The sequence below is a fragment of the Eublepharis macularius genome, chromosome 5 (genome assembly GCF_028583425.1).
Source record: "Eublepharis macularius isolate TG4126 chromosome 5, MPM_Emac_v1.0, whole genome shotgun sequence".
Lineage (NCBI taxonomy): Eukaryota > Metazoa > Chordata > Lepidosauria > Squamata > Eublepharidae > Eublepharis > Eublepharis macularius.
In genome coordinates this window covers 173,769,448-173,782,321 of record NC_072794.1, presented here as the reverse complement: position 1 = coordinate 173,782,321, position 12,874 = coordinate 173,769,448, and the positions used below count along the sequence as shown (strand labels likewise).

Sequence of the window (12,874 nt, the reverse complement as noted above, 5' to 3'; positions counted from 1 at the left end):
AAAAAGAAATGACTGCCACACTATTGGAACTTGCAAGGTTTTCTTTAATTGTGAGTTAAGCTGAGGATGAGGTTCTCTCGGGGTGCCGCTGGTGGGGAAACTGCAGGAGAGGGCAGCAGGATCAGGGCCCGAGTTGGTGCACCGGCTCTCGAGGGGAGCAGCTCTTCTGCACGGGCTGCTGTCAAGGATTCCGGAGATCAGACGAGGTTAGTCTGTCAGAAGGAAAAGGCAGTTAGAGATCCAGGAAGGGCCACAGGCAGGCAGTGGGATCAGCTCAGCTGGAGATGACGACCCTCCAGGCTTAGATATTTCCCACCTCTCTCCTCCCACCAACTTCTCAGTGGACATTCAGAGCACTTTACATATCTATTGTATGGTAGCATTAACTGAAAGCAGTTAACACAATCCACTTTAAGAAAGCAGGGAGGAGGGAAGAATGGCAAGTACTTCGAAGCCACCCACCCACTGATGGGATTTGTCTGAATGCCATTGAGGGAGGGGGGATCTGGAGAGGGGTGGGAACCCTTCAGTGAGCTGCAGGCCTATAACAAGTAAAGACTAAGAGATAGAGGGTGCAGCAGCAGGACACTGGACAGGGACCATGGAGCCCTCAGTTCAAATCCCCTTTGAGGCATGAAACTCCATCAACATTGCTTAATATCAAAACTACTTCACTAGGCTTAGACCCTTCTGCTGGCAACTGGGAATCCCCATAACAGAGACCAACCAATACCTCTCATCCTATAACATAATTCCCTTAGCGTCTATCCGACGACTCACTGGTGCAGGCGCAGTGCCGATAAACCGCTAGGCTTCAGACGGGCCCGGACGAGTAGACCTGGCCTCGGTGCATCCGAAGGCCAGGTCTACTTATTGTGGCTTGGCAAAGCGTTCGGCTCCGCCTTCCCCAGCACCGATCGGGGCAGGCTCTCATGCGGCATACCTGGCTTGCCTGCAAAAGGCCTCCCAAGGATCCCCCCAAGCCTTGACATGCTGCAGGGGAGGGGGCACGGGCCGAGCGTAAAATGGCTTGCATTCTGGACCTACAGAGCCCAGGTCTACTCGCTGCGGTATTGCACAGCGAGTAGACCTGGCATCCGAACCGGCAGAGGCCAGATCGACCTACCCTCGATTTGCAAGGCCGGTAGAACTAGTCTTTGCACACATCTGAAAGCCAGGTCTACTCGCCATGGCATTGCAAGGGAAGTGGGCCTGGCCCCGCGTGTCCGAAGGCCAGGTCTACTAACATTGTCGTTGCAAAGCCGTTGGCTCTGCCCTCCTCAGGCACGATTGGGTCCATCATGGAGCAGGCATGGCTTGCCTACGCTCCGCCTCCCTATACTTCCCCCAAACCTCGATCTCTCCTGGGGCAAGTGTTGCTTGCCTGCTACCGCAGAGGCCAAATCGCCCTGCACCAGCTTTCCAAGGCAGACCTGGCCATTGCACATGTCCGAAGACCAGGTCTACTTATCACGGCATTGCAAAGTGGTCGGCTCCACACTCCCCAGACTCGATTGTGGCAGGATGTCATGGGCAGGCCTTGGCTTGCCTGCGCTCCACCTCCCAAGGTGAGTACACCTGGCATCCAGACCAGCAGAGGCCACCTCTACCTGCCATTGCTTTGCAAGGTAGGTTGACCTGGCCTTCGCTCATGGCTGAAGGCCAGGTCTACTCGTCAAGGCTTTGGCGGGTAGACCTGACCTCCACTCATTTGAAAGCCAGGTCTACTGCCTGTGGCATTGAACGGGGGGAAGAGTAGACCTGGCTTCTACATGTCTGAAGGCCAGGTCTACTTGCCATGGCTTTGTTGGGTAGACGTGACCTCCACTCATTTGAATGCCAGGTCTACTTGGCCTCTGCACATCTCAAGGTCACGTCTACTTGCCATGGCTTTGCAAGGTGACTTGACCTGGCTTCCAGACCCATACAGCTCAGCTCTATCTGCCATAGACTTGCAGGGACAGGCCAATTGGGCCAGGGGAAACAGGGGAAGGCCACTCCCTGGGCACACTCTCAGATGGTGCAGCATGCTCCTATGCACCACTGTAGGGGGATATCAGCCCAAAGCAGTCCCAATTCAACCCACTGTGCACTGCAGGAGCACGCCAGGGCCCTTTCTCCCCCAACCTCCAGGTAGAACTCCCAGGTTCCACAGCCGCCCAATTCAGCTCAAATCGGGGCTCAATAAGATGGCTGCAAGGTGCAGAGGTGCTCCTGAGCCCTTTCTGCCCCCCTCGACAGCACTCCAGGTCTCTGCAGCGGCCCAATTCGGGGCTGAATCGGGTGGCTGCAGGATTCAGGAGCACTCCAGGGCCCTTCCCCCCACCACAGCAGTGCTCCTGGCTCTGCAGTGCCCAAATCAGGCCTGGGATTGGCTGGTGGAGGGAAGGGTCCACCTGCCAAATCCTCTGCAGCCCGATTGGGGTGAGGGGGTGGCAGGATGGACAGGCCCACCTCCCAGCCCTTTCCCAACATGTTCGGCCGGCACTGGGGAGGGAGCAATGCCAGGCCCAGCCACCCTGTCCTCCCCCCGCCCAGATAGGGGTGCGGCAGAGGGGGCAATGCCAGACCTGCCTGTCCGGCCCTTTCTAGAGCCCGTTGTATTTTTTCCCAACAATGGGCTTTGTTACTAGTAGGAAATAAAGTGGGCTCAGCCAGGCCCCTTTCCTCACCTCAAGGGTTGTGTATTCCGGGAAGGAAAATTCCGATAGATTTGGGGGTTGAGCCTGAGGAGGGGAGGGACCTTGGCTGGGTAGCATGTCATAGAATCCCCCCTTCCAAGGCAGCTGTTTTCTCCAGGGGAACTGATCTTTGTCAGTAGGAATTCCATGAGATCTCCAAGCCCCCTCCCTCAACCACCTCAGGATGGAAAGATGAGAAGGACTCTGTTTGCAGCATGGGCCACTGTGGGGACTGAGGGGGGGGCTCTTCTTCTTCCTCTTGCCCTTTGTTAGTGCCCTCCCAAAAGGTATGGGGCAGAAAAGAATATCAGCCCTCTGTGAAGTGTTGGGGGGGGAGGGAGCCAGGAGTGGTCAGAAGAATTGCACAGGTCTTGGAAGAGGCTCCAGTTTGTCAAGGTTCCAGCTTTCCCTCATTTTGGGCTGCGTACTGCTTCTATCCCTTTTGGTGAAGTGGTTAAGAGCATGGTGGGACTCTAATCTGGAGAGGCAGGTTTAATTCCCCACTCTTCCACTTTTAGCAAGCTGGGTGACCTTGGGCCAGTCACGGCTCTCTCAGAGCTCTCTCAGCCCCACCCGCCTCTCAGGGTGAATGTTGTGGGGATAATAATTACACATATTGTAAACCACTGTGAGTGGGTGTTAAGTTGTCCTGAAGGACACTATATAAATTTGAATGTTGTTATTATTATGTTATTATTTTCCTCCCCCTCCCCCCATGGCCTCCAACAGCAATGGGGTGACTCTCTCTTAACAGGGTAGAAACAGTCAAGCATGCACCCCTAGCTGCAGAACTTTTGGGGGAAAGGCCACTGCGAGTCTCCACCATGATTGCAATGCATGGAATCATGCTGCAGCTCTACAGCTTCTATAGAAGTCTCAGGGCCAAGCTACACATGACGAATGACACTTGAACAGCAAGTGTATTTCTCCCTGTTCACTTGCCCTCCACTCAATCCACTTGCCGTTCAAGTGTCATTCGTCATGTGTAGCTTGGCCCTCAGAGAACCTCTGCACCATGCACAGGCTGAACTGGAGAACTGTTCTGTGCAATGGACCGGGACCAGGATCCGCTTGTAGTTTCCATGAGGTTCCTGACATCAGTATTGGGGCATAAGCATAGTCTCCCTTCTGTACTTCCTGTAAATTGCCAGAGGGATTTAATGAATCCCTTTTCCTTCAATGCTGGTGTGTTTATTGTCCTCAGGTGCAAAAGATCCAATGCCCTCGGAAACCCAGCTCCTACCCAGGTTCTAGGTGGCTCTTTTAACACAGAAAGATCCTGGCCTCTGAGCAGGGTTGCCAGACCCCTCTCCCCTCTTGCTGGGACGGTAGGCTTCCCAGCACTTACCTGGGAACGAGGTTTGTCTCTCATGTGAGTGCCGCGGGGGAGATGTGGTGATGTCACTTCCGGAAGTGATGTCACTGTGCTGGCCGCACAAGCACTCCCGTGCACGACATGGGTCCAATTTGGCCCATTTGGGGCCCAAATTGGCCCCAAACTAAGCATAGGAACTCTCCGGTGCCCGGCACTACAACGTCACTTTCACAAGTGATGTCACTGCACCCCCAGGGAGCATGTGAACGGTACGTGTTCCCTGGGTGCCTGCTGGTGGCAGACAGCCCCTGGGGGCTTGCTACCTCCCTCCAATTGCTGAGTGATCACAGGGTGAGAAAGCAAGTCCCTAGGAGTTTTCCTGCCACAGGTGGGTGCCTGGGGACCCTACCTCTGAACCAATACACGTGCAGATACATTTTGATGGACCCTTCACTAGGTGCTTGTTTATTTCCATAAAACAAGATTCCTACGTTATCCAGCCCACTAAATGCTAAATAAATCACCGAAATGAAAAGCCTGACTACATTTTATGCTCTTATCCAGAGCTGCAATCTCCCTGTCCAAAGAAAAATGATGGTGAGGGTCCATCTATTGATGGTGAGGGTCCATCTCAGACCCCAGAGCCAAAAGAAAGTCGTTCTTACCTGCGAAGACTGGATTCTTGCACATCCGCCCACAGCCGGTGCCGCAGCACTTCTGTCTTCCACCGCAATCAAAATCCGAAGAACAGCCATGCCCACAGATGACAGGGCCTTTATGTCTGGGGCACCTGCCAGGCTTGTCTGTAACAGAACGGCCATTTAGCCAATCAGGCAAGGAGAGGATTTACTGTACAGAAAGAACGCCCCTATCTGTCCATCTCCCCCACATGACACCACGAGTTGAATCCCCTGAGATCTTTGGAAAGCGACATGGCTGTGCAGTCTTTAAGTGGAATTGGGAAAAAATGTTGCAACAAAAAAGGTTTTTTCCATTGCAAACCAAGATGCCCGGAACCAGGAACTAAGGCCAGCAGTGCAGTTGAGTTGCACAGGGTGATGGGGTCCAGTGATGGGGAGGGACGTCTTACAGCCCTGTCCCAGTAACAATCTGGCCATATCCCAGGACAACCGCTTCTTACAAAGACCTATTTTGGGATGAGAGCAAAGGGCAGAGGCAACTAATGGATGAGTCCCTGTCTTGTGTGGGGATCTTAGCTCATCGAGGCTCCGTTCTCTTGGGATGGGATGTCATCAAAGTATCCAAGGTTTGACCCCCCCCCCATGCTTGTCAAGTATCACTCTGGCGTGTGTGTGACCATTTCAGTAGGGCTTTTGATAAGGTTCCACATAATATTCTTGTTGACAAGTTGGCAAAATGTGGTTTGGATCCCATTACTGTTAGCTGGATCTGTAATTGGTTGACAGATCGCACCCAAAGGGTGCTTGTAAATGGTTCCTCGTCCTCTTGGTGGTTAGATTTTGACATGCCCATAACCAAGTGCTTGTTTATTTCCCTAAAACAAGTTTCCCACCTTGCCTGGACTGCAAAATCCTTAAACATAAGAGGCAAACTGTGTTGCTGACAACTCACCTCTTATCCCCACGCAGGTGCAGTACGCAGGAATAAGAACTTAGTTGGAAGCAACGAGGTTTGCCTTTCCACCCTGAGCCTGCTGATGCGGGGAGGGCAGAATATAAATTGAAAATAAATAAATAAATAAATAAATAAATAAATAAATAAATAAATAAATAAATACAATTTCCACTGCCTCAGGGCTTCTGGAGGCCTGAGAAGCCCCAGCAGTGCAGGTGTGCCGGGCATGCCAGAGTGGCCATGGAGGGGTGGGGGTGCATGCCCGGCTCAGTCCACCCCACCCCAGCCGTGATTGGGGAGGGGTCGATGGCGCAGGCAGTGAGCATGCCTGCAACCCCCAAAACCTTGATGGGGTAAGGGGGAGCAGGGGCGGTGGGCATGCCTGGCTCGCCTGCATTCCCTCCTGCCTTGAATGGGCCAGCCCAATTTCTGCCCATTTGAGGCTGGATCAGGATGGTGCAGGGTGCAGGGACACAGCTGGGGTGGCATGATGGGCCCTGGGGTGCTCCTGCAGTCTGCACGGTCTCGATTTCTGCCCATTTGAGGCCCAAATCATCCCTCTGCGGAGAACAGGGATGCTGCTGGGGTGGTGCATGCCCTCATAAGGCCCCACTAGAGCATGTGGCATTGTTAAACACAAATGAAAGCTCAAAATGAGATGCCCTACTGCAGTTTATGCTCTTATCCAGAGCTGCAGTCTCCCTGTTCAAAGGAAAACGGATCAACTCTCCCTTTTTAAGCTGAGGTGGCTCTGATTGGCTGGCCTGTCTCTGGGGGTTGCCTGTGGGCAGAGTCCCCAGATGGGTCAGAGCTCAGAGATGGGCAGAACTTTGGGGTCGATTGCCCCAGAGGCTCATGCTTTGGGCCACAAGGACTGCAGTCGGTGCTGGCCTGTGAGTGGTTCCCTCGTAGTGAACAGGGAGAACCATCACAAAATTGCACCAGCAAACTAAAGTCTTTCTCTCTCTACTAGAGATGAGCATGAACCAAAATACGAACCAACATTCATGACGAAGCAGGCCAGTTCATGGTGTGCGAACCAGCAGTTCGTCAGATCCCATTTCTGATGATCTGCCACGAACTTTAGGCTGGTTTGTTTGGTTCATATTTTTGTTTGTCACTGCAGACAGCCTGGCGCTGATCAATCAGTTTCCTAGGCTGTTTCCTGATTCGTTTTCATTTTCTCAGCCATGTCGGACGCTCCTCTTCGCGGGCTCGAAAGGAAGCGCCCGAGCACCCTGTCCGGGCGGCTGATCTGCGAAGATTAGCCCCCAAAACTCCCAGTGAGGGAGGCTGGGTCCGGGACGCTGCAGGAAGAGCCCCCCGGAATCAATGCGGGGGGTTAATTGCCCGTTTGTCCCTATGGAGGCCGGCAGACGTGCGCGGCGCCTCGAGTGCTGCCGGGCCATGGAAAACGGCAAAGAGCAGAATTAGGTGAAAGCCTGCAAGTAAGCGAATCCCTTCTGTTACTACAAGCGCACGCGAAGGAGTGGTGGGATCTGAAGCTAAGAAGGCTCATTCTTCCCCTTTGCTGAGTTTCAGAATCCGGTTGGCGGTTCCCCCCCCCTAAAATGGCAACAAAAAAACAAAGTCCTGCCCTGGGCAAGTCAGTTTCGGCTGCCCTGAAGGGAGAGTCACTGGAGGAGGTGGTGCGGAGGGCGGTTGGTGAAGCTATAAAACCCTTTGTTGACAAGCTGAATGAAACAGATCAAAGGGTGGGCTTAATTGAGAGTGAAGTGAAAACCATTAAGGAAGCAGCGGGGGGGCAGAGAAGTCTGCTCGGGAAAGTGCGTCACTCATGAAGGCTACGAATAAAGAGCTTAAGCTGGTGGAGAATCAGCTGATCGGGCTACAAGTGGAACAAACACAGACAATTTTGCACCTCCAGAATGTGAAAGAGGAGGAAAATGAGGATTTACGGGGTCTGGTCTCGGAACTATTGGCGACACCCGCGAGGGCAACTAAAGAAGAAGTAAAAAGCGCCATTTTGGAAGTCCGTCGGGCTACTTCAAAATATGCAATGAAGCGTCAGTTGCCTCGTGAGATCATCATTGATTTTTCATCTAAGAGGATCCAGGACACTATCCTATATAATTCATACAATGCGGATTTGGACTTTCTGGGTAATAAAGTTAAGATATTGAAAGACGTCCCATTTCTAGTTCGGAAAAGACGTTTTAAGTATAAAAAGTTCGCAGCTCTTCTGAGAGAACGTGGAATAAAGTACAAATGGTTATTTCCGGAAGGAATCTGGTTCAGTCACAAAGATCAAGCTTTCAAGATATTATCAGAAGATCAATTAAGGGATTTTGAGGATAAAAATCCGGAATTTCAGTGCACCAAGCAAGACGAAAAGGAGAAGTCTGGGGGGGGGGGAGGAAATGAGCACTGCGGCTGCAGCTGCTCAGAGAGAATTGCATCCGGGACCCAGGAGGGGAAGAAAAATTTAATTTGAATTTAAATTGTAATTTGCATTTAGTAAGGTCAACCACTCCATCAATATAACATAAAGCTTTAACTTTTGAATAATGGCAGTATGAAGGGAAAACATTTTGTGTAGCATAGCTGTTGCATGTTGTAGTTGTTGTGGTTTTTTTCCTTCCTCCCCTTGTTCCCTTTCTTCCCTTTGTATTGTTAGTTAATGTAGTTAATAAAAAAAAAAAAGTTTCCTAGGCAACAGGGGACGGACTTCTTGCAGACTTTCTGCTGACCAGGAAGTGACCTTGTGCTGGCCCAGAAGTGATGATTTTCTGACCTGGATGTGATGTTTTCATGAACCAAACGAACCAATTCATGAACCTGCGGCAGGTTTGTGAAAGTTTGCGGTTCATGGTTCGTGAAATTTAACGAACCACGAACCATATGTTCCATTTTTCCCCCGATTTGTGCCCATCTCTACTCTCTTCTCCCCATTAGATTGATTAGTGGTGGAAAGCCCTGGTGGAAATTGCCATTTCTGTGGCAATTGCGTTTGGAAACCTATTGATGGTGAGGGTCCATCTCAGATCCCAGAGCCAATAGAAGGTCACACTTACTTCTGAATACTGGATCCATGCACACATGCCCACAGCCATTGCTGCAGCACTTCTGCCTTCCAGGGCATGAATAGTCTGAAGAACAGCCATGCAGACAGATGCCAGGGCCCTTTCGGACAGGGCAGCTGCCAGGTTTGCCTGTAACAGAACAGCCATTTAGCCAACCAGGAAAGGGCAGGCTTTACTGTACACAAACCACCCCCATCTCTACCCCTCTCCCCACATTACACCCTGAGTAGAATCCTCTGAGATCCTTCAGCCTTAGCAAGTGACATAGCTGCCCTGTATTTAAGGGGACTTGTGGGGGGGGATAGTTTAAATAAAAAGGGTTTTTTCCCCATTGCAAACTAAGATGCCAGTAACCAGGAACTAAGGCAAGCAGTGCAGTTGTGGTGCACGGAGTGATGGTGTCCAGCGGTGGGGTGGGACACCTTACATGCCTGTCTCAGGGACAATCAGAGCAACTATAACAAAGGGTAAAACGTGGGCATTCAATGAAAACTAGAACAAAAGAACTCCCAATACAGGTTATACAAAACCTCTCTATGACGAAATTAATTGCCGTCAGATTGAAATGCTGTATGGAATAAGCCGACTGGGCTCTTTATATTGGAATGAATTGATGTTTGTTGCATGATTCATTGTTCTTGAAAAAGCACTGTGGTACGAAACAGACGAGGCTTGCAGTCTGCAGAGCATAGGCGTGGCTGTAATTGGAGACCTTTGAATGCCCGCGATGAGTGGAGTTCTTCACAAACGGTTTGCACAGAGGAATACAGCAGCTATATTTTTTGAGAAGGACTTGCAGTTTGGATTGGACTCCTGCAGTTGCTATTTGGCTATATTTACTGTAAAAGTGCATAAATTTGACTGGAACTCGGAGTGATTTTCTAGCCTTGACTAGTGTTATTCCTGAGCGTTCATTATGTGTTATGCATTGTTCTTTGATTATGAGTGACTGTATATATTTTTGTAAATTTTGACTACTTGTGAACTTTAAATATATATATGAGTTTTCACAGAGTGTTTTTAATATCCTGTATTGGGAGTTCTTTTGTTCTAGTTTTCAGTCACAATCAGGTCATATTCCAGGATGACCCATAAATCCAAACAGCCCCTCATCACAAAGACCCATTTTGGGAAGGAGACACCCTGATCTGATGCTGGACGGGCTCCATGCTCTCCGGCAGCCAGAGGAATACTTTGAATGGGCACAGGAGGAGAGGTCTATGGGGTAACGTCTCCTCTGTTCTTGTCCCTGTAAAATGGGCCCATTTCCTGTGTGGATCTTAGCTGAACAAGGCTCCGTTCTCTCAATGTCATCAAAGTAGCCAAGATTTGGACCTCACCCCCCATGCTTGTCACGTATCACTCTGGGATGTGTGTGATGAAGCCACCAAAGTCTTGCTAGCTTCTAGGGTGCTTGGGCAGCACATGATAGATGCCTCTTAATGGTAAACCACCACCCACCTTGGACAGATCCGGCACATCTTTATTTGGTGAAAGTGCAGACAGAGGCAGGACTGTGGCCTTCTCCGTCAGTGCCACACCCCTCTTTTTAATTCATTGCAATCACGACGTGTGTCTCAAGGACTCCCTTCCTGTGCGGTCCCCTTGGCACCTCCCCACCCCTCTCTGCTGGCTGCAGCTGCTGCCCATCCCAGCCCCCGGAGGTCTGTAGACCTTCCCCCTCTTTCCTAGCCATCATCCCACCTCTCCCCCTTCTCCTCCCAATGCCAAAGCAGCAGAGGCAGGCATCAATTGAGCAGTGAGTCTTTTCCTGAACAGTGTACATCACCACGAAGACACAGGGACAAGGAGGGCTGTGTTAATCTCTTCTGCCAAGAAACCACCATGCCGCAGAGGGACTCCTAAACACTTTCCTTCCAAGAAATTTCAGCAGCAGACACCTGAATGAGCCTGGAGCTGCTTTGCACTGGACCGCTGGCTGCTCCCTCTGGATCCCCCCCCCACACACAGGTGATCTCCATACAGTCAGGGGAGGGAGAGGGAGGACATGACAAAGGTCCTGTTACACCTCCCAAGCTGGGAGCTCTAAGAGCAACAAAGACACCTATCAATATAATAATTGAACACTACTCTTCGTGAGCCGTGCCAGGGAGAGTGCTGAGAATCCGCTGGGCATTCGGAACCAAAGGCAGGAAAGGGAAAGGCAAGAAGGGCAGTTGGTAGCAGAGCACCAGGGGCAGCGCCGTCCAGAGGGACAGCTCTGGCGAGAGGGACAGCTCTGGAAGTAGAGGGCTTTCCCTCATCTGCAGCAGCCAGTGTCCCACTTCTGTATGGCAGTGCCTTTCCGAGATGCCCCGGCCACCACATCCGACTTTTAGAGGAGCCAACAGGCAGCATCATATGTATCCTCCTCCACATGCCCTGGACCTCACAAATAGACTGTGTGGCAGGATTTGAAATGGAGGAGGAGGAGGAGAGCAAGCTTCATCTTGAAAACAACCCTGATGAAAATTCTCCTGCCACTGAGAGCATCTCCAGTTACAAACGACCAGGCCCTAAGTGATATGAGGGACCCTTCTTGGCTGAGACCCCAGAGAGCTGCTGCCAGGTGGAGGAGTCAGGCCAGACCTGGATGTACCAAGGGTCTGTCTCTCCATAATGTAGCTCCACGTGTCTCTGCGTTCAGAGGGTGAAATATTCTCGAGCAACCTGCGGAGCTCCTCTGAAAATATGGGAAGGGGAAAGTTCACTGAAGAGGCTGACCTTGTTTTTAATGAGCTGAGGAACTTAAACTTGTGTTGGATCTGAAAAGGGCAGGAAGGTCAACTCCAGAATGGAAGAAGAGCCCGGCAGGATCGGACCTGTGCCAAGGGGCAGATTGTGGGTATGTCTCTACGCTGCCCGAGAGCTCCAATGACTCCTGGTCAGAACTAGCCTGCAGTGTCATCCAGAAGCCTGCAATGTGGGTGCCTGCATGGATCCCTCATAAATATTCCTGGGAACTGCTGATCTGGAAACTTCAGGAGGGGGACGGAGGTTCCCATCTCATCTGAGAGCTGCTGTGGCCTAGGGGTCCGGTGGAAGGGCTGCGGATCTGCTGGTTCAAATCCCACCGTGAGCTCAGTAGGTGGCCTTGGGTCAGCCACTCCTCTCAGCCCAGCTTCCCAGCTGCATTGCTGGGACAATAACAACACTGTTTACCACTCTGAGTGTGTCACTAATCTGTCCAGAGGAGTAGGATATAAGTATACTGTTGCTGTTATTGTTCTTGCTGTTATCTTGTGAAAGACAAAGCAGCCACTTGTGAAAAGCATCCCTGCCCCCCCTGCCTTCCCCATTGTGGGCTGGAAGAGAGATGCCCCGAGGCAGGGTCGGAAGGGGCTGCTTACCTTTAGCAGACGCGGGGGGCATCAGAGCCCAGAGAGCGAGGAGCCCGGCCAAAAGGAGGAGGTGGGCACCAGGCTTCATGGTGTGATGCCTCTGGTTGCTTGGGCTCTCCCTGATAGCTTTATATCCCAACCCCAGCCAGGGGCCGCCTACAGGATGCAGCCCCGCCCAGAGAGATGGCAGGGAACACAGCAGAAGTGGTGGCGACTGTTGTGGTGCAAGAGACCTCAAGGAGGCGTGCCACGGCCCAGTTCCTGCAGCTGAGCAAGGCAGAAGGGTCTCCCTCCTCCGTGTGCATCAGACGTCAGGGACATTCTGTCTTGCTTATGGCAACAGAAGTTTGATATCTGCAAGGGGAAGCCCTCTTGCCATTCCTGGAGTTCTTAGCAGGTTAACAAACTTGTGGTAAACATCATATGCTTGGGCTTCCCAAATGTTTTTGACAAGGGCCCTCGCAAAGGACTTCGCAGTAAACTTGGCAATTATGGGAACAGAGGATGGGGCCCCTTGTGAGTTAAAGACAACATGGTAGAGTGGCTAGAGTGTCAGATGAGGGATTAGAGTGCCCGGGTTTGAATGCCCCCCTCTGCCATTGAAACTTCTTGGGCCATGACACACTTTCTGCCTAACCTACTTTACATGGTTGTTGTGAGGATTAATTGGCAAAGATGAGACATATGGAAGTTGCCCCACTGGCGAAGAAGGTGGAATATTTAAAAATGTCCAATCAACAGTTGGATCCAGTGCATATTTCCATGGGTGCAAGCGCAGCCCCCCCCCATGGTGCCCAAATCCTATGCCTTGGACTTCACACTGCCAAGAGAGCAGGATTTCAAGGGGGGTTTCATAGAATCCTAGAACTGGAAGGGGCCATACAGACCATCCAGTCC

General features: G+C 51.4%; 1 protein-coding gene across 1 annotated transcript; it reads right to left on the bottom strand.

Moving 5' to 3' along the window:
* Positions 1-48: 48 nt before the first annotated feature.
* Positions 49-12,065, bottom strand: LOC129331022 (scuwaprin-a-like). The gene is made up of 4 exons (XM_054981343.1): positions 11,987-12,065; positions 8,628-8,765; positions 4,662-4,799; positions 49-212 (listed from the first exon to the last, which is right to left on the bottom strand). The coding sequence occupies exons 1-4, from the start codon at positions 12,063-12,065 to the stop codon at positions 208-210; spliced, it is 360 nt and encodes a 119-aa protein (XP_054837318.1). The 3' UTR covers positions 49-207.
* Between the last annotated feature and the right edge of the window lie 809 nt (positions 12,066-12,874).